Source organism: Mesoplodon bidens (genome assembly GCF_964165515.1).
Source record: "Mesoplodon bidens genome assembly, chromosome: 2".
Classification (NCBI taxonomy): domain Eukaryota; kingdom Metazoa; phylum Chordata; class Mammalia; order Artiodactyla; family Ziphiidae; genus Mesoplodon; species Mesoplodon bidens.
The window spans coordinates 51,838,899-51,860,393 of NC_138177.1; the positions used below are offsets into that span (position 1 = coordinate 51,838,899).

General features: G+C 50.2%; 1 protein-coding gene across 1 annotated transcript in view; it reads right to left on the minus strand.

Moving 5' to 3' along the window:
- PLXNA2 (plexin A2) overlaps positions 1 to 21,495 on the minus strand; it is a 219,390-nt gene that overhangs the window by 66,712 nt on the left and 131,183 nt on the right. The window contains exons 5-9 of the mRNA XM_081224648.1: positions 11,965 to 12,065; positions 8,540 to 8,663; positions 6,666 to 6,819; positions 5,523 to 5,619; positions 2,107 to 2,221 (exon numbers count right to left, since the gene is read on the minus strand). Of these exons, the coding sequence (XP_081080774.1) occupies positions 2,107 to 2,221; positions 5,523 to 5,619; positions 6,666 to 6,819; positions 8,540 to 8,663; positions 11,965 to 12,065 (591 nt within the window). The remainder of the gene's footprint in view (positions 1 to 2,106; positions 2,222 to 5,522; positions 5,620 to 6,665; positions 6,820 to 8,539; positions 8,664 to 11,964; positions 12,066 to 21,495) is intronic.

The window sequence follows — 21,495 nt, forward strand, 5'->3', positions numbered from 1 at the left end:
GGGAGGCAGCATGATTTCAATTAACCTCTGGGCCTCAGCCCTTCAGCCTCCACACGGGGCAGAGTTACTGGTCTCGCTCTGTCTGACACCTCTCCTGCCCTCACTCCAGCTGCCCGTTGGGTCCTGTCAGGCTTGGCTTCGGGTTTCTCTTTGCCCAGGGGAGTGCGGCAGCCAGATGAAAATGAAGCAGCTGCTCCTTCTTGTCTGGACCTGCACGTCACACTCTCTCTCTGCATTCTGTGGTCCTCTCGATTTATTTTATTAACAGACTTTGGAGGTTAGAAGTGGCCACTGTGAAGGTCAGTTTCTGAGACTGTTTCCCATGACCTTTCACTGCCCACCCTTCGTCTCTGCACAGCCCTGCCCTGGCCCCCTTGCCTCCCAAGGCCGTTCTTCTATTGACACCCAAGCTGGGCACACGCCCTCTCCCACCATACCCTTGGCTCATGGGTCCTTTCCTCTGGGTAAGAAGATTGGCCTGAAAGCAGTCTCATCCTCTTGCAGAATCCCAGGGCTGGGATTAATTTCTGGTGTCCACTAAGACCAGGGTGGAGCTTTCTGGTCAGCTACATCAAAGCATACAGACTGGCCAGAGGAAAAGCCTTCCTTGAAAAGTTTTCAGGGCACTAGGTAACTGGTTCCATCCTGCTGAGGCACCTGTGGTTGGGTCTGCCTTAAATACCGCCTGTGGGCACCATCTGTGTGTCTTTTTTTCAAGACAGGCAAACTCCACTTTTTTCTGGCTGAATATAACACATATTGTTTCAGGAGCTCAAAAGAATTCATGGTTGTGTGTGTGTGTGTGTGTGTGTGTGTGTGTCTGGGAAACCTTTCAAGGTCTACTTTCTTCTTAAATTAAAAATTTTTTTAAAATGTAGCTTTACTGAGGTATAATTGACAAATAAAATGATAAGGTATTTAAATTGTACATCATGCTGACCTGTATATCAAGGCTTACTTTCTCGTGTTTATGCATGGAAGCAACCAGTACTTCTACCCAGATTAGGAGACAGAAAAGACTCTATTTCTTGAAATCTTAGACAAGTAGCTCCAAGGAACACTTCCTATCAATGGCATTTGGATAAAGTAGTCATTGGTCCCTCTATGCTTTCATGCATGCATGCTACAGACTTTCACTGAAAAAGCCACTGAGGATTTAAAGATAATATGTAATCCTTGCCTTTAAGGAGCCTGTAGCCTAGTGCAAGAGGGAGACATATAAAGGCCATAGCAGTATTTGCAAATGCTACACTGTCACTTATTTACATTTGCGGATTTTCTAAAAGGCGGAACGAGAGGTGAATGTATATTTATACATCTGTGCATTTGTGGGAATACATAAGGTCTCTATAGTTGTTCAAACTCACCTACTGGTCACTCTGGGGCATGAAAAACATTAGACACTGACCCAGCAGGCTTGGGCCTGCTATGAATTTGTAAGAAAGTCAACCTCAAGGAAATATCACTGGGTGGGATATACATTGGAAAGAGAAGAAATCTGATATGGCACTGTGTTGATGACAAAGGTGGGTCTGGTCTTAGGGATGGCACTTCGACTATATAAGAAAATGGGACTTTTAGCAAGGCCTGGTTCTTTTCACCAGTTGACTGCCTCTCTCATCTGTAAGGCCACCCACACAGTCATATACCAGAGTCAAAGAATCACTGAATTTTAGACTAGGAAGGGAGGTTGGCATGAAAGAGTGGCTGAGAGTGAATGTTCTATTGAACTAGACTATGTCTGTAGCCAAGCAAAGGGCTTAGAGTCAAAGAACAAACACCATCCACTACACTCTTCTGGACCATGGGGCCTGTTCGGTTGGATATATTTCCTCTAAACTTTCAGTCTCAACCCTCAGGTCCCCTCGAGCTTTTGAATGCACACAATCTTAGGAGTCTAGCAAATATGGCACACTTCTCCTTCTCTGGGGTATTTGCTGCCACTTTTTTTAGCTTTATAATACCAGGGCTTTCTAACATCTCTGGGAAGAAGACCAACATGGACCAGGGCAAGGAGATGGCCAAGCTGTTGGACGGACCATCTGAAAAAGGAGGACCACTCAGATTCACTGGGGCTGCTGTTGTGCCAGGGTGAGCTATGCTTACCTCTGAAATGTTGATCCGGCCCTCCTGGAAGGAGCAGGTGGTGGGGTCATGAGTACAGAGGTTTCGGTATTTGCACCAATGGCAGCGGAAGGCGCTGTTGACACAAGACAGGCACCTGCAAGGATAGAGACAGTAAGAGGCAAAGAGAAGGGAGCAGACAGGGAAGGTAAGGGTGCCTGGTAGCCCATGTGTCATGAAGGAAGTCTGTTATCCTAGCTCACTCTCGGAGGGGTAGATTGGTGGGGCATCCCCACCCCTGAGAATGGTGGCTTATCCCTCTAAGATGTTCACGGGACCAGAAAATTGAGAGAAAAATGTGTTCAGAGTGGGAATAATGTAACTTAGAAACCAGTGGTGTGCTAGAGCTGGTCTGCATCAGCTCATGACAGCCAATTATTCATATTTTCAGGAATTTTACAAGCGGTTGGCATCATGATAGCAGCTGGAAATTAGCCATGGAGGGAGTATTTATGCTATAGAAATTGGAAAATGCCATATAATAAGTTTTTCCCCTGATTTCTGATAGTTAAACATTTGCCAGCATACCACTACTTATAAGACAGAATCGCTGGGGTGGGATGAACTGGGAGATTGGGGTTGACATATATACACTAATATGTATAAAACAGATAACTACTAAGAACCTGCTGTATAAAAATAAGTAAAATTAAAAAAATAAAGACAGAATCGCCCAAAGAGCGCAGGGATAGAAATTGGGCAGATCTGGTTGCAGTTTTGTCTCTGTCACTGCCACTGGGGTCACCCTGAGTAAGTACTTTACCTTCTGACTCGGAATTTCTTCATCTGTCTGTACTAAGACTTTCCTGTCTACTCCATGGGGTGTTTCGTGTCAAACGAGATAATGTATAGGACATGATTGTGAAAACTATTTACAATGCTAAATGTATTATTTTTAAGTGCTTAAATCACCTGTTATTTCAAGCTCTTAAATCCCATTGGAGTGTTAATGATTGGCTCATACCACCCGTGTTTCTGAGTTTTGGGGGAGTAAACGGTATTAAATGATAACTTTGTCCCACTCTCCAGGTAGCCAGGCATAGATAGCAACAGGCTATGTGTGTGGCTTCTGTCTTTCTCCCCAGTGTGAGTGAGCGCTTCTTTCCCTCTGGTTTCCCCTGGAGGCTGTGTGTATCATCTAGGTTCTCTGTGTGTGATCAGACCACTGTCAGGGAAACGGGTTTTGCAGGTAGGGTTGTTCTTCCTGCTTCTTGCCAGATCCTCTAGTCTAGCCTCTCACAACTAGACCAACCTGGAAGGGACACGGCCAGGTCTGCAATCTGGCGCCACCTGGTGGGAGCTCTGATGACATTTGGGCGGATGGGGCTTGATCCAGGGGTCACTGGCTAATACTCCACAGTGGATTGGGTGCGTTAGCCCACCTACACTTCTTCTCCATGCCAAATATTTTTATCCCCTTCTAGATATGCCCCTAGTTATTTTCTTCCTGAAACTAGCCCAGATGGATTGCTTCTTGCTAACATCTTATGGTTCAGCAAGTAAATCATGAAAATGGATCAAGGATGACGAGATCAGGGTTTTAGAACAGGTTCTTCCATTGGCTAATTTTGTGACTTTTGTTGCAGCACTTATACCCTATGGGCCTCAGTGTACCATAGTAAAAGGAAAGAATTGAACTTGACTCTGTGAGTTTTAACTGTGAATGCCAGGAGTAAAGAAGGGTAAGATAGTGTTTTGCAATAAAATGGAATCTTTAGTGTCAAGGATACCTGCTTTGTTTTTCTGCTAACACTTGTTGCCTGTGACAGCATCTCCATTGCCATGGCAATATGGCTGAAAGTGGTGACATCACACTGAGTTTCCATGGAGATGTGGATGCTCTCACAAACAATGTATTCCTTCACTGCTGTGTTGTGGGAAGTTCACTCTCCAAGATGCTTGCATTTCCCGACAAAATGGGATTGGAATGCAGTGGGTAGGGGGCGATTTTATTCACTTCAGCTTCAGCCACATACTGCCCTGCCTTGCTTCCTCCCGGGCTATTTTTACCACTTGTTCTGTCCTTCTCAGCACATCTATTGATTTGGCCAAATGGGGCTCAGGTACGTCTCTTTCCTTAGCTACTGTGGAGACCCTAGAACTCTAGAAGATGATTCTAATCATGAAAAATCAAGACCAGAAAAGAGGAGACTAAGGAGGCTCATTTGCCTATTTTGATGGCTAAATTCCGTTAGGGCTTAGCTGCAAACAGACCCTCTCCCCACATGGACTGCTGGGCCCATCGTGCCCACAGCCTAGACCCTCAGACTTGATACTGCCGGAGTCCTCAGGTTGTTCCTGCCCTGGGCAATGGGAAGGATGGGTCCACAGAATATTCTCAGGTACTGCTCCTTCTGTCATGGAGCTGTTGCTTGATCTCTCTCCTTGTTGACTGACCAGGGTCACATGGCCCTTATGTGGCCCTATTATAGAGATGCGTTTCCCTCTTTCTAAATCAAATGGTGCATGAGTTTCCAGACGGTATGGAAGGAATCTCAGTTTCACTTCGAGAGAGGAACCAGCAGAAACTAAGTATGGGTCTCTCTCTCCTCCACTCCTGGCCCTGCTTTTTACTTATGAAATGTTCCCAGCTTCCTGCGCAGCTGTTGGATCTCACAGCCAAGGGCACTCAATTGATAGGCATTCTGCTGCTGGAGATGGCTGGTGAGGTCAGCTGGGCTGCACTTAAGCCCTTCTGAGGGCTGGTGGTTGGGTCTGGTTTTCCCCTCCTCCTTGAAAAGTTGAAGGCTCAGTTTGGACCACGGTATAGTTTAAAGCTTCCTCTCCCTCTCCCTCTCCCAGCCTGAGTCCTTTGTTTGAGTGCTGGGTGAGGCTATTTCCTCATCTCTGAGTCCCTTCTTCATGTGGTCATGGATGATGTGTCCAAGCTCCACTGGTTGTCAGTCTCCATGTTCAAATCCACCACCAATTGGTATAAAATGGAGAACTTTTCTTCTGGGTCCTGAGCCATGACCTTTGTTTTTACTTCAAACCCTCTTTTAACTCTTAGTTTGAGAGTTGAGGGTGGGGTGTGTTGCAAGGGAGACTGAATGAGATCAGAGGCTGTGGAGAGTGAAGCCATTCGGTTTAATATAACTGAATAAATGGAATATAACTGAAAAGTAACAGTTATGGAGAGCTTACTCTCTTCCAGACAATGTGCCAGGTCCAACTGGGAGACTGTGAGGTGAATACAATATGATTCTTGTTCTAAGGGAACTTAGAAAAACCCCACACTCATATCCAGACCCAGGGCAAGACTCCTCCTGGCCTGGCCCTGCCGTTACCCGCTTACTCACTAATTTCTCCCGACCTCATCCCTATAGAAGGACGTTGGTCTAGGTGATCCTCTGGCTTTGATACTGAACAATTACTAGTGCTGCGAGGGGTGTGCTTACAGTTGGTGGGCGCTGCAGTTGTAGAACTTGAACTTGGTGCCCACGAATATCTTTCCTGTCTCCTTGGATCTCAGCTGCAGCTCTAGCCCAAACCAGTCTGGAAAAAGGAAAAAAAAGGAGAAGGTTACAAATCTGGGGAACAGTGGAGAGACTGAGGGTAAATCATTCAGCTACTCCAGGGCTCCCCTGGGGCACCGATGGTAGATGGAACCTTCTTGAATCTTCTTTCAAGAGACTCCCTTTCATCCTGCTGATGACCAGCCCATCACTGAGACCCAGACACCCCCAGCCCCCTCTCAGGGAGGAGGTAATGGATCAGATCCCACAGAGTCCCCTGCTTGGTCAAATATGTTCAGTTACTGTCAGAAATATCAGGTCATCGATATAGAATAAAAATTAAAAATTAAAGAAATAGCAGGACGAAATTGGGTCATTTGTAGAGATGTGGATGGATCCAGAGACTGTCATACAGAGTGAAGTAAGTCAGAAAAAGAAAAACAAATATCGTATATTAACGCATATATGTGGAACCTAGAAAAATGGCACAGATGAACTGGTTTGCAGGGCAGAAATTGAGACACAGATGTAGGGAACAAACATATGGAGACCAAAGGGGGAAAGTGGCGGTGGGGGGGCAGGGTGGTGGTGTGATGAATTGGGAGATTGGGATTGACATGCATACACTGATGTGTATAAACTTGATGACTAACAAGAACCTGCTGTATAAAAAAATAAATAAAATTCAAAAATTCAAAACAAAAAAGAAAAGAAATATCAGGTCAAAAGCCCTAAAAGCCCCCAGTTCTATGGAGAGAACCCGCTGAAAACCGCTGGCTGAAGCCACTGACATTCCTCGAAGGGAAGGGAAGTCTGGAAAAAATCTTTATGCACTGTGTGCAGGCTTAACCCAAATGGGAGCAAGGGATTTCCCTCTTCCTGAATTTTGCTTTGGGGCATGACAGTTTGCTTTCATACTCAAACAAGTTTATAAGCCCTGTTGGTGTCTGGCATAAGGAGACCTAGTCAGGCAGCTGTCAGTCAGTCTGTGCTGGTACTTGCCACCCTGTCCCCTGGGTCCTCTTCTCTTGGCCACCCTGGTAGGGCAGCCCCTAGCATATGACTCTCATGGCAGACACTTCTTACCTTGATCCAGAGGGATGACAGGGACAACCTTGGGCCCTGGTGAGATGCAGATGACCTGGCTCCCAGATACCTGTCCCTCTACCTCTGTCAGGTTCCCAAAGGCACAGGAGATGCCCGCAGACAGATCGGGAGCATCACTCACAACCAGGCTGAGCTGTGGGAGGAGCAAAGGGATGATGCTGTAGGAAGAGCCCTTGGGGCTCAGGAGACCTGGGCTCCGGGCCTGGCCCTGCCATTGCCCACTTGCTCACTCATCTCCACTGACCTCATCGATAAAGAGGCTGTTGGTCCAGGTGATCTTCTAGCTTTGACACTGAACAATTACAGTAGCACTGCGAGGGGTGTGCAGGGTCTTTATTATTAATACTATTAATGTTTCAGTCTTGTCCAGCAGCAGAAAGCACTGGGGGGAGGGGAAGGGAGGGATGCTAGGGGGAAAGGTCCCCAAACCCGTCTCAGACCCAGCTCATTTTGACATGAAATCATGCAAACTTGAGAGCAAGTCATGAGCTGAGCCCTTCACAAATACACCTTAGCCCTGGCTCGTGGGAGAACATGTATCACCAGTCTGCAGGTTTATAAGGAGTTTACCGGGTTGGCGCAAGACAGCTGGCTCCTCAGCCTGGCTGTCATTTAGGGTCTGCTTGCCAAGGTGGTGGGTTTCCTAGAGTTTCTATTCTCTGTTCCTCTCTGGCTCTCTGCCCCCCGACAGCTCCCCTAGAGTAGGGCAGTCGCCTCACAGGGAGCTTAGGGGATCAGGGGAAGGCAGGAAGTGGACACTAATGGCTCAGATGATGTCTGCTGTTTCTTAGGGTTCCAGTGATCTAGGTCAGTGGTTTGCAGGCCTTTCAAGTTTGAACACTTTCCTTTGAATGGTAAAAATATCACAGAGTGTCAGAAGAATCTGTTGATTGAGAAATCATTTAATGGTAAAACGCTGCTCTGAATTCAGTGTACTTGGAAATGGGGTTGTACTAAGTGACCACAATATAATATCTAAGTGGTATTTGAAACAATAGGTGAGAAATGTGACTCCCAGTGGGGAGTGCCCATGAGGGTTCATGGTGACAACACCCTGTGGCCTGCAAGTGGCCAGTCCTAACGGAGGGAGGTCTCCCTTTGTCATCCCACCTGGCAGGGATTTCTTAGTCACAATGGCTATCACCTAGCCTTTCTATACATTTGTTTGCTGCTGAATCTCTGCCCCAGTTTCGTTTCCAAGGGGCTGAGAGACTTAGGTACAAACTCTGCTGTTTGTTCCCTCCGCTCCATGGGAGCCAAAACCTCCCGGGGGGGATGAATGAACGCAAGTCTTGGAAGGTTCATTAACTAATTAACATTTGTGAATGCTCATAAAACCTCCAGAATGAAATAATAGTGCAGGGCCTGAGGACACGAAGTATTTGGGGTTGCAACTCCACAGGTGGTTAAGGACCATTGTATTCTTTTTAATATTCTAAGCACATACTGTGAATTAAGTCTCAGTCTCTCTGTGTCTGCCTGTCTGTCTGTCTCTCTCACATATACAAGCACAAAGGCACTCCAGGTTTCTGTGAGAGACTGTATCAAGTGGACGATTGAAATACACCATATACCAAAGAATGGCATTGGATTGCATTATGTTGTAGCTGTTTGTTACTAAATGCAAAATCTAGATTTACAAAACAGATCAATAGGTAATGCATTTGCAAGGGGCATGGCGAAAGACTAGGCCCTTTACAATAAGAGTTATCATAGTTTTCCTACAAATATTAAGTTTCCTCGGAGCATTTAAAGTGTGAGCCATTTACATTGTGCAAGTGTTAAAGGAACACACCCACACTTGTGCCGGTCCCACACCCCACCCCTCCAACCTTCCGGATGAGTTTACTCACCAGCCGGCTGTGCTCAGACACTGAGATGCTGCTGGGATGCACCTCGAGGCTCATGCACTGGCTGATGCTGGCAGCAAATCGATTAGGTTCCCAGGCCCGCTGGCACTTGTCCCTGCGGGAGCACCTGTCACAAACACAGATTCACAAGAGGTCAGGCCTCTGAGATCCATCTGTTTGAGGCTCCAGGGTCCCCTGAAGGTAAGTGAGAAGGCTTTGCTGCTCTGAGGCCTGTGTCCGTCTTCTCATGACAACATTCACTTATCCCAGAGGGCCTGGTGACTCCCAGATGGTCTCTATTGCAGTTAAAGTCAGACTAAGAGAAGTGGGATCGACCGCCAACACAAGAGATGCGGTTAAGACATGAAAAATAGCTCTAGGGCTTCCCTGGTGGCGCGGTGGTTGAGAGTCCGCCTGCTGAGGCAGGGGACACGGGTTCGTGCCCCAGGCTGGGAAGATCCCACATGCCGCAGAGCGGCTGGGCCCGTGAGCCATGGCCGCTGGGCCTGCGCGTCTGGAGCCTGTGCTCCGCCACGAGAGAGGCCACAACAGTGAGATAGCTCTAGATGGACAGCACCTTTACGGGAAGCTCAGTGAGAGAGGGAGGGAAGGTTGGGGACGTGAGAAGTAGCAGGCAAGAGGCTAAAAATGTGAACTCTGGAGCCATGATGCCTGGGCTCTAACCCCAGATCTACAGCCTACTAGCTGTGGCCCCTTGGACAAGTTCCTTAATCTCTCCACGCCTCAGTTCCCCCAACTGTAGAATGCCGAGGCCAATGATGATAATATACTACCTCATAGGCTTGCTGTAAGCGTTAAACGAGCTAGTGTTTAGAAAATGGCCTGTTCTTAGTCCTTCTAAGAACAATGTTAATGAAGATGATTCTGAATATTATTATTCTCCTCCAGGGATATTTAAAAACCTGGACAGGGTCTTAGCTGTGTGGGACAGCATGCACGTCATCTTGTGGCTGGTTTCATGACTCTCTGAAGGCAGGGACCATGTTTTATGCATTGAGCTATTCTACCTGTCCATGGTATATTTTCAATAAATGTTTGTGGTGAGAAAGAGAGAGACAGACAGGGAGTCGCAGGCAGGGTTGCCCCAGTCAGAAGGCATGTGTGGCCGCTTCTCCTCACATCTTCATCTCTGGTTCTTGGCTTCTCTGCCTACAGCAGCAGGTGGGCACTGTGACGCCTGCACACAGGGACATCTGGTGGCCACTTAAATCACGTGGGAACACGCTCCAGGGCTGGTGCTTCTCCAACCAAAGAGCCACTGGGGACACTACAAGATTCCACAACCAGGCTGAGATTCCCACCCGAGCTCCCCCCGAAGTCCCTCCCCCCTCTTCCTTTCCAGGCACATAATGGATCTAAATATGAATGCTGTCAAAGAAAAGAATTATTGAGGTTTAAGTGAATCCTTAAGATAGCTCTAAAGTGAGCTCTTGACTGGAGCCTTTATCTCATTGACTCACTGAAATGGCTCTTTTTTATCATACTATTTATGGCAACAGCCCTAACAGAGATAAATAGCCTCTGAGACAATAACACACTTGCAAGAGCAAGGCATACAGCAGAGACAGGAAGGTTTCAAATCCCCCCGGACCCAGAGGCTCTTGAGCAATTTCTCTCAGGCCTCTGCCTCCATTAACATCCAGTGTGTGGGCCTGGCAGCTGGGGTCGTCCATCCACTCATTCCTGTTACCCAGGCAGGCGGATGGCGACAGGTGGGAGGGCACTGCTGGAGGGGCTGGTGAAGATGAGAGGGACCAGAAGAAGAGAAACCTCTGGGTATAACCTGGAGGAAGCTTGCTCCCCACGTGCTCTTGGCAAACAGAGCTGCTGGAAGGAGAGGGGTGCCCTGGCAGGTGAGGACAGGGAAGGAGCTCAGACGGCAGAGGAAATCTGCGACTATCTTCATGTGGTCCGGTCATTCTAGGAGCCCCAGCTGACCTGGCCCAGGAGGATGACGGGGTGGTCTGGGGCCTCCGGGAGACTTGGACATCGAGGCTAGACTGGCAGGGAGAGCAGGGAGTGGGTAGTATGGCCGGATCTACCCACCGCACAGTGAGAGGGCAGGTAGCCCAGGACAAGGCATGAAGCTGGGAGTGGCTGTCAGATTCTGTGGAGAAAGAAATCCTCTTGAGGTGAGAAAGCCTTCTGGCTGTCAGGCCAGCCTCACTGAAGGGAACCCAAGTGTAGCCACCTTTGCCATTCTGGGGGCATAGTGGGAGCAGCGTCAGTTTCTTTACCACTGGTCTGACCTAAATGGCGCCTCACTGTCCGGGTTCTGGTGAGAGCATTTCTGGCAAAACTTTTGGGGGGAGGCCCTTACCTCCAAATCTAAGCAGGGAACTCAGTATCTGTGGGCTCCAATCCAGTCTGGATTTTGCATCTGTGAGGTGCCCGCTTCCCTCCCTCCCTCCATAGCCCTCCCAACACCTGCTGCAGAGGCTGGAAGCCAAGAGCTATTGTGCAGGACCCTGAACTCTGGCCCTCCGCCTCCGCCTCCACCCTAAACTCTGCACATTTTATGGGGATGCTTTGCCGGCTGGCACGGAGCCAAGGAGTTTCCAACTCCACTGGGGAAGAGAATTCCTAGCCAGCTCCTGCCTTTGGAGTTTTCACCCTCTCCTCTCCCTCTGGGGCACTTCGAATTAGGAAGTTTAAGTGCGATTTTGCATTTCTATTGAGCTGGTATTCAATGGCAGGGGATGTATCTGAATAGGGATGTGAGGCCAGTTGGAGTGAGATGCAGACTTCTTGGAATCAGGAATTAATGAGGCCAGAAGGGTCCTCCCCAGGCTTCTGCGTCCATAACAATTATTTTGACTTGTGTAGCTTATCCTGAGCTTCCTTATTGCCAAAGGATTTATTATTTCATTTAATCCTCACAGTTCACCTGCGAGGTAGGCATTACCCCTATTTAGCGATGGGGAAATGGAGGTCCACAGTTGTCAGTGGACCATCCTGGGTCACACAGCAGCTAACTGGAGTCCAAGCTTCCCAACTCTAGTGCAAACTCCAGGAAGGAGGCACCTCGTTCAGGCTACACTGAGGAGGTTCTTGGGAAACCTAGAGATTCTACAACTTCCCCTGTGAGCTCTTCCAACACCACTACCCTTCCCTGTAGAAAAGGTACAGACTTCAGAGCAGCTGGCCTGGGGGGAGGGGGTGGGGGATCAGATCTTGGAGGTGAAATGAAAAACAGAGAGGCAGAGGCACTGCACTTAGAAAGAAGGCCCACCCATGGCCTCTTTTCCTCTTCCTGTTCTCAGCACTCCAACCACGATGAGAATTACTGCTCAGAAGAGGGAAATTCCTCTCTCCCTACAAACTGATGTCACATCCTTCATCAACACTCCCAGGAAAGTACCTGGATTTCTGCATTCCAGGTTTTTTCCAGAATGTTCCAAACTTACATGTTGTGCAGGGCACACCAGCCACAGTGAGGGTCCCCCGAGCTCAGGCACTCCCCACAAGTTGTGTACTGTTCACAGGATTCCACAGGGACCCTGGTGATCTGGCCAAGAGGGAAAAGAGAGCAGGTTAGATCGGGGAGTAATGCCTCGAAGAGGTGTGCTCAGACTCAACTACACCTAGCCACACTTGCACTGTCACCACCCCTAACAGGTGACAATGGGTGTGTGTGTGTGAATCGGTGGCCTCAGTGTTCTCATCTGTTTGCCCCGCACGAGGCAGGTACAGCTAACAAGCCCCAGGCTTGTTGCATTTGCTGGAGGTGGAAGCAAATCCTCCAGTTTCTCTTTGCCTGCACTAAAGTCCTCTGGAGAGCTGGGCCTGCTCCTGGCAAAGGCTGAAAATGGTTAACTCTGTTGAAAGGCTATTGAGTGCCACCAACTCGTCTCTCAAGAGCTTTCAGCTGGGCTTGGGCTGAGACATCCTGCCTGCACAGAAAACCTTTAAAAAGGGAGAGAAGGAGAAACTTTTCCTATCAAATAATATTCATCTAATGGCATGGTCTTTTTACAGCCAACCAAACATACCACCTGGATCCAATTATCCCATTCTCTGATGCCTGCATTCAGTTTCTTTAGTAAATCTCCCATCCTTTGAAAAGTCTGGCTAAATGGGAACAGAGATGAGCTGCCTGTCTTGCTGGGGAAAGTGGGAATGTACAGATCAAGCCCCTGCCCCCCAGAGGATGTGGCCTCCTCCTGGCTTCCAGGTGGGGCCCTGCGGGGACACGAGCCGGGCCTGTTTGGTCATGACTCACCCTTACCTGCTCAGCGGGTGTGACATTAAGGCCAGGCAAAGGGTCAGAAGATTGAAGTCTTGCATTTGGTATGTCCTAGGTATCTGTTGCTGGCTGGGGCTGGAGGCTGTTGGCCTGGGAGTGGGATCTCATTTGTTAGGGCAGAGAGGTCCCCCACCTACTGGATGTGCGAACCCAAGTGGAAACACAACCTGTGGTCCAGCGGCACAGTGGTCTGCCTCTAGCAGGGGGACAAAGGATCTGATGGAGATGCCTTCACAGCATGCTCCTGAGAGGCTCGGGATGGAGTCTAACACTGCTCACCCGGCAACTGTTTATCAAATGTCACTATGAGAGGCTCCGGTGCTGCGTGATAGAGAAACAGCAGCGAACAGGACACAGATCCTGCCCCCCGGAAGAGCACGCAGCCCAGTAGGAGTTGATAATTACAAACGGAGACCTGCTCTACACTGTGCTCAACATCCATTGCAGGCAATAGGTATGTGCCCTGGGGGCCTTGGCAGCTTAAAGGAGGGCCGTCCAGCACAACCTGTCTGGAGGAAGGGGCCAGCCTGTCTGGAGGAAGGGACCAGCCGAGTAAGGGTGAATCAGGGTAACAGTGGGCCCAATGCAGATGCCTGGAAGGGCATTCCTAGCTGAGAGATTATCACGAACAAAAGTAATCATGGGGCTTCCCTGGTGGCGCAGTGGTTGAGAGTCCGCCTGCCGATGCAGGGGACACGGGTTCGTGTCCCAGTCTGGGAAGATCCCACATGCCGCGGGGCGGCTGGGCCCGTGAGCCATGGCTGCTGAGCCTGCGCGTCCGGAGCCTGTGCTCTGCAACGGGAGAGGCCACAACAGTGAGAGGCCCGCGTACCGCAAAAAAAAAAAAAAAGTAATCACGGCTAAGTTCAGCCTAACTCAAGTGTGGAGCGTATACTGGATGGGCGGGCTGAGAGATGAGGCTGGTGGCATGTAACCAGGGGCCAGACAACGAAAGGTCTTGGGTACCAGCCCCAGGAGCCTTCCTTCTCTCTGTTGGGTGCCCCCCACACCCGCTCATTCTCCCCACATCCTAAACACTTAACATTCTGAATTACAAAGCTTTTCTCTGAGTGATGTGATCAGCTTTAAGCATCCCTAACTTCCCTTTAATAATAAAAATACAAAATGCAGAAAGCATACGTATAAAATCTTGCAATTCAGTGAAAACATTGATATTCTAAATGGAGGTTGGGGGAGTAGCTGATTTGAAATAGTTCATGTGGAATAGGTCCGAGGGTTGAATTGACTCTATGTCCAATATGACCTGACAGGGTGATGTCATAGCTAAAGGGGCTAATTCGATCATGGGCTGCATTCATGGACATGGTGTCAGGATGGAGATGACCTGAGTTCCCAGCTCAGGTCTTTGCAACCTGCTCTAAGAGGAGGGTTGCTCAACCAGAGAAACTTTCCAGAGGGTGGTCACGATGGGGTGGGACCCAGGTGTGGCATCGGAGGTACAGCCGATAGACCTGTATGTTTATTTAGGTCAAAGATGTTGAATGTCAAGGTGGCCGTGGAAGCTATCTGCCACTGTTTGAAGGGCGGCAGCGTGGCTGCAATAAGACTCATGGGTGAAAAGTTCCAGGAAAGCTCGACAGAAGAAAGTCAAGGTTGTCCACCAGTGCAACAGACCTGGCTTCCAGCAGGGACTCCCTTCCGTGGGACGTGTAAGCAGAGTCAAGGTGACGTGTGTCTGGGAGGCTGTGGAAGGTATTTCTGCCCCCCAGAGGAAGGCTGTCCCTAGTCCTTCTAACTCTGACATATAGGATTCTATTTCCCACAGTTTGCCTGACTCCTTCCTGAGCCTGTTCATTTCTGTCCTGAATGACTTGGACAGTTCAAAGATCCAGCCACGCCACTAGCCACTGATAGCACCCCACATCAAGGAGCAACCATTGACCCCTGACTCATGTCCTGTGATTCCTACCAGAAGCACCTTTCCGGCAGGTGCCTGCCAGACGCTCTCCCAGCATGCCTCTCCCGGGCCTGGGACTCTCAGCACTTCAGGATATCTGTGACCCTAGCCACCTGGGGGGCTTCCGCCAGCCCCCTCCAACCCGCCCTCGGAAGGCCTGAGAGCCGCAGCCCAGTGCCCGGCCTCCCTTTCCTGGGTTTCGGGATCCGTGTGAGTGATGTCTGCATCTGGCTGGAAATTAAAACAACTGTCTGCATTGCATTCGGCCCGTCTGTCAAAACACAGCCCAGCTCTCAGCAGCTGGGGAAGGGGGCCCTGAATGGGAGCAGTGTCTCCAGCAACAAAGCCCACTTTCACGCCAAGTGCCGCAGAGATAGTGAGAAGCCTGTTCTTCTCCAAACGTGAAACCAACAGCACAACTATTTTTCCTGTTTCCTGGGCCCTCCTGGTGGGAATTTTTTTTTTTTTTTTAATACACTGAGTTGAAGAGCAAAGTGAAACAGGAAACTTATAAGGGGGGTGGTTCCTAAAATTTGAATTATTCTCTTCTCAAAGATCTAACAGCCATATGCAAACCATAGGAAAGAAATGTCACAGGGACTGGAGGAAGGCCCTCAAAGTCAGGTGTTTCCATGGATGCTCTGTCTTTCCTATAATCATGTGTTTCTGTATTCATTCATCAACCCATATTCATAGATCGTGTCCTAGAGAAAGGCCAGTGCTGGGCACTTTAGGGGAATAAAATCAACAGCAGCATTAAAACACAGCCATCACCTTCAAGTTGCAAACAAACCAGCAATAAAAACAAGAAAAGTGATGTGTGTTCTAAGAGAGGTATTGAAACAGGGCTGAGGCAATTCAGAGCAAAGAAAATACTACTTCTACGTCTGCGCCGTCCAATGTATGGGCGCGTGTGGTCACCGGCATCTGGAATGGGGTTAGTTCGAATTCTAGTCCTTAGAGATGTGCTCTAAGGACACCGGGGATGTTGATGGTTGAGCACGGAAAACAAGAATGTAAAATAGCACAGTAATAATTTTTTTATTGACACGTGTTGAAAAGATAAAAAATTAGTAAATACTGAGTTAAATAAAATCTACTATTAATTTCAACTGTCTCTTCTTACTTTTTAAAATATGGCTGCTGGAAAAGTTAAAATTACATGTGTAGCTGTGTGGATGGTGCTCTAGATGGGAGTCCCAGGAAGGCTTTGTAAGGGATGTGGCCTGGGTCTGGGTCTTCAAGGGTGAACAATATTTATACAGATGAAAAGCGTCCCAGGTGGAAAGAACCACATGAGCAAACATAGGAAAGCAGAGTTTCTTCAGAAAACGTTGCATGAGGGTGAAGAGTGATGGGTATAAATCTGGAAAGGCAGTTTTGGGTTAACTTGGGAAGGACGGAGAAGGCCACAGAGCTGGAATACATGATGTCTGTAAGCTCTCCAGCTTGTCACTCCTTGGCCAAAAGAACGTCCTCCATGAAGAGGTAGCCCGAGTTCTCAGACCAACATCCTTGGCATTACCTGTGAGCTTAAGGGACATAAAAATCCAGAGTCCACTGGGTTAGAACTTCTGGGATGGGGCGGGGCCTGAGAAATGGTTCCGACAAGCTCTCCAGGTGATTCTTACGAGAACCACTGGTAAATGTGACCTCATGTCTTGGGAAAGCTTTTTAAGTGTCAGGCCCTGGGGCCATGAAGAAATAGAATCAAACTCTGCCTAGGGACTACGAAAGGAACTAGTGGAAGGAAGTAGACTGACTCAGGGGGAGGAGAGATGGAGGTTAGCCTGGGGACTGCCTTATAGCCAGGGAGAAATTGGTTCTAATATCTCTGAGTCTATGGAGGCCCTGAAAGACCAAGTTCAAACTTCTGGGGTCAGGGGCCACTTCACCCTGCACCAGGCGAAGGCGGGCACTTGCTCTAGGACCTGGTGGGTGGGGGAGGGTGGGGAGGGGATGGGCATTGTCCCGGGAAGCTGGAGAAGGCAAGGGAGCTTCTCCTGGAGTGTCCACCGTGTCAGGCGGCTTTGTCAGGGCTGACTCAGAGTTTAATGGGACACTCAGTGACACTTTAATTAGTGTTTGTTTATTATGACTGCGCTTTAATTATGCCTGAGGCTCCCCCCCCCCCGCCCCGCTCCGAGTGCTGGGATCTGAGGGTGGCTGCGTTGGCAGAGGAGTGTGGTGGTGAGGCGCCTCCGATGGAGGATGCCCCTCTCCCGCCTGCCTCCACCGCCTTCTCCCCAGGACCAGGGGACCGCTCCGCACTGGATTCCCCCCGCACGCTTGGCATTCTTCTCCGCTTGATCTTATGTCTTGTAATTACACCTCTAATGAATATAACTGTCCGATTAAGTCATTTACTGAAGAAACACTCTTCATGAAAGGTGACTTATACTGTGTTCTTGTCTCCTCTGACCCCGGGGTCCCTCATCTCCAGTGCCTCCCTTGGCCTCAGTCTGTGGGGTTGACGTACGTGGGAAGGGCTCAGCAGGGGTGCCGAGTTCGGAGTGGTTCTCTCCCCCACCCAACTCCCTCCCCTTTAAGCACACTGGTCAGCCCACAGGGTGCAGCGCCCTGCACAGCAAGGGATGTGATATCAGATTGTCATCGGCTGTGGGGACGAATCACCAAGGGAACAGCTGGAACCATCCTCCTTCCTGAAGATGTTGAAGGACAGGGCACACCCATAGGGCTTGGACTACCCAGGGTGAGGCCCAGAAGGCCTCTGTGGCCCTGGTAGTTACTATCGGCCTGGAGAGTTACTACCATCAGGTGCAAACCCACCACTCTTCAGAGAAGAGTTCCCCAATGGTGGACCGAGGGACAGGAGCCCTTTGGTGCGTAAACCTGGGGAAAGAGAATCAAGGTTGTATCTCTGCCACCCTGTGTGGATGCCTAGAAGGAGCCACCTTGGTTCTGAGAATCTGGGGGCAACTCTCAGAGAAGCAGCTGAGTTGAAAGCAGAACAACACAGAGGATTCTGACCGTGGGCTGTGCCTGGGTGCCATGCGGTCCTTCAGTATTTACAGAGCATTTATGTTGTGTTAAGCTCTCCATTAGGCATCAGGGGACATTCTCTGTACCTCTGGGGCCCATGGTTTGGCTGAGGACAAAGGAAACAGGGTCATCTTAATACGGTAGAATAGATGCCGCAATAGAGGTATAATCAAGGGACAGTCGTGGCTCAAAGGCCAGAGCTTGGAGGTTCTCCTCAGGGAGCTTTGGCATGGGCACTCTGTTCTAGAGGCTGAAGGATTCCTTTGCAGTCATGCAAGAGAGAGAGGGAGAGAGGGAAGGAATAAGGGAAAGCTGTTCCCCAGGCTGGTAGGGCCCCTTGAGGTCAGAGCATTTAATCCCCTGCTTCTCTGGAATCTGCTCCCCCCTGCCAGATGGTACACCTGTCCCCACATGTGTCCCTTGCCTCCTGACACAAGGAAAGAAACAGTGGCCTTCTCAGTGGCTGAGAGCCAGGTGGCAGGGGGTGGGAAGTGACGCAGCCGGGGTGGAAGCATGCAGTTGGCCTGAGCTACAGCCTCCTGGTCTCCAGGGCCCGGAGCAAAGTGCGCAGCAGCTGAAACGCAACTGGCTCCCCACACCTCTCTCCTTTCCTTTGTATCTTCTCTTGGTGGTCCCTCCCTGACAGCCCAGCCTCTCTCCCCTTGGAGTTTGTAGGGTCTTACACCCAGTTTCTCCTCTTTTTCCCAAACCAGGTCTGTTTTCAAGAAGCAATCTGATGCTCATTTGCATTCACAGCTGAGGGCAGACTGACGGGAAGCCCCACCAGGGCTCGTGTGCGGGATGAGCTCCAAGGCACAATCACAACAGATGCCGATGCCCAGAGAGGGTTTTCGCACTTTCTGAATGCTTTCACACCCCTTATCTCATTTGATCTGCACAGCTCCCTGGGGAGGAAGGGAGGTTAGGGATCCATTTGTTCCACCAGGAAATAGAGGCACCCGAAGGGCTGGCTTAACCCTGGTCTCTGTCTCACAGTGAATGGAGGTGGCGAGCTGCAGCGCATCCTCCGTGGCCCGTGGTGGTGACATGTCATAAGGGATCTTTCTGAGGAAAGGAGGGACAGGGGGTTCAGGGGTTAGTTCCAGGAGATGGAGCTGGGGCCAGAGCAGGATTCAGGAGGCGGGAAGCAACCAGAGGGCAGGTGAGGCTTTGGTTTCTCTGACTCCACTGCTCCTAGGAGCTGGCCAGCGCCCAGCAGTTGTTACCTGTTCCCATGGGTGGTGGGAGGAGTCTCTCTCTTTTTTTTTTTTTTTTTGTGGTACGCGGGCCTCTCACTGCTGTGGCCTCTCCCTTTGCAGAGCATAGGCTCCGGACGCGCAGGCTCAGCGGCCATGGCTCACGGGCCCAGCCGCTCCGCAGCATGTGGAATCCTCCCGGACCGGGGCACGAACCCGTGTCCCCTGCATCGGCAGGCAGACTCTTAACCACTGTGCCACCAGGGAAGCCCTGGGAGGAGTCTCTCTTCACCGCTTACCCCAAATCTTGTCAGCCCCGTGGCGAACAGGTACAACCAGCACTGGGAGGTCTGAGAGCTTAGGGTTCTGCCTTCCCTGTACACTCGATGGGGCCAGGGTTCACAGTCCTCACAGGGAGAGGAACATGGGCAGATGGTCAGGGAGGCCAGGCCAAGGCCCCAGCCCTGGTCAGCTTCTCTCAGGCACCCAAGCCAAAGTGGACCCTCCGGGAACAGGCCAGGCTCCCCTGGCTCTGGACGTGCCTCACACTATGGCCCCTTTGAGTCAGCAAGACTCCACAGAATAATACCTGCATCCTCTCTCCTATCCTTTACAGGCAAAGAGCTGACTGTCAACTGGATGCCTGAAACAGCATCTTAATCTAATTCTCCCCCGCTGGGTGTGCTTGGGGGCAGAAGTGAGATCGCGTCCTTGGATCTGCTCTTCAGGGATAGGGGGAGAAGCGAGGGGGACTGAGGCCTCCTGCCTGGCACCACCTCCCTCTGAGCCGGGCAGTTGACTGAGCTTGTTCAAGGGAATGAAGCAGCAGGAACGATGATGATAGTGGCCGTTTATCCTGCACCTACTGCACGCCAGGCACTTTCCCTATGTCACCTCACCTAATCCTTACATCAGCCTTGCAGGCGAGGGATTAGGCCCACCTTACTTATTAAAAAACTGAGTCTTGGGTTAAACAAACTGCCCAAGTTGCATGCCTTGTAGGTGGTGGAAACAGAACTGGAGTCCAGGTTCATCCGACTCCCAGGTTGAGGTGGTGCGGTGGAGGCACAGGCAGCAGTAAGGAAAGGCCCCTCTCCTGGGGCTGCCCTCAAGGGCGGGCTGTCAGGGTCCCCTTGCTTTCTCCTGGACGTCAGGGCCCAGCCGCTGTAACTACGCTCCCTTCCTGACCACTGCCTGCCTCTTGCTCACTTTTCTCTGGTTGCTGACAGCGATTCAGCTGGCGCCTCTGGAGCCAGACAACACAAGGGGTGATGTGAGAGGGTGAGGGAAGAGATGGGTTGGTGGGGGTGAGGATGCCCTGCTAGATTTTTTTAAAACCTGCCAGGACCATAACAGTAATGGACATGACTCTGAACGGGTTTCAGAGTCTCCATCCTGAGTCTGCTCTGAACTTCAGTCGGCACAGAGTGGGGGCAGTGGAGGTGGCAGGGGCCTCCTGTCCTGGTCTTGCTAGCTGTTCACGGTGAGGCCTTGGACAAGCTGCTTAACCTCCTCAAGCCTCCCTTCTTTATTTTTAAAATGGGGACAGCAATACCCGTCTCACCTGTCCTGCCTGTTCATCAGGGACCAGGGCACCTCTGAGCTCCTATTTTCAGCTTCAGTTTTCCCTTGGAATCAACTTCCCAGTAATTAATGTGAAGAACTTAGTATTGTTTGTTCCCAGGGTTAGGTCCAGTTCTTTAAAAATCAATAGTCATGTGTGAGATCACCTTAAATCTTCATAAAGTAAACACCAACCCAGCCCGCTGCCCCTCCTGGGAGCTGTGAAAGTCATGTGATCAGTATCATTAAGAAGAAGGGGACCCCCCGCCCCCCCCCCCCGCATCCCCCACCCCGGGAAAACCAGCTGGAGGTTCTGGAGCCTGTGATTGCAACCAAAGCAACATGCAACCTTCTGACCAAAAGCTGACCCTGGGGCCGTCTCCTAAGAACTTCTGACTATCTGGAGACCCCAGGGCAGAGTGACGTCCAAAGAGAAAATCTATTTTTAATGACTTGGGGGAGAAGAGTGGGGTGGCTGAGTAATTTGGACTAATTAAAGCTATCTATCACTCCCAGAGTGGGAGCCAAAATTGGTTGAACTTTTCAATGATATTTTTTCCTTCTCATTCATAAAACCCAGCAGAAGGTCATGCAGCAGTCAAAGGGGAAAGGATGATGGGGAAAGACATTTCCGGCCCCAAAGAGTGGAATTCATCCTATGGATGAGCACTTGGGTAATGATGGCTCCTCCTCTACCCTTTTGGTAGAGGCCATATTTACTTTATCCTTGTTAAGAAGCTGGACTTTGGGCTTCCCTGGTGGCACAGTGGTTGAGAGTCCGCCTGCCGATGCAGGGGACACGGGTTCGTGCCCCGGTCCGGGAAGATCCCACATGCTGCGGAGCGGCTGGGCCCGTGAGCCATGGCCGCTGAGCCTGCGCGTCCGGAGCCTGTGCTCCGCAACGGGAGAGGCCGCAGCAGTGAGAGGCCCGCGTACCGCAAAAAAAAAAAAAAAAGCTGGACTTTGAAGGAGACAGTCCTCAGTTTCAAATCCAGCTGCTATAATTATCGAC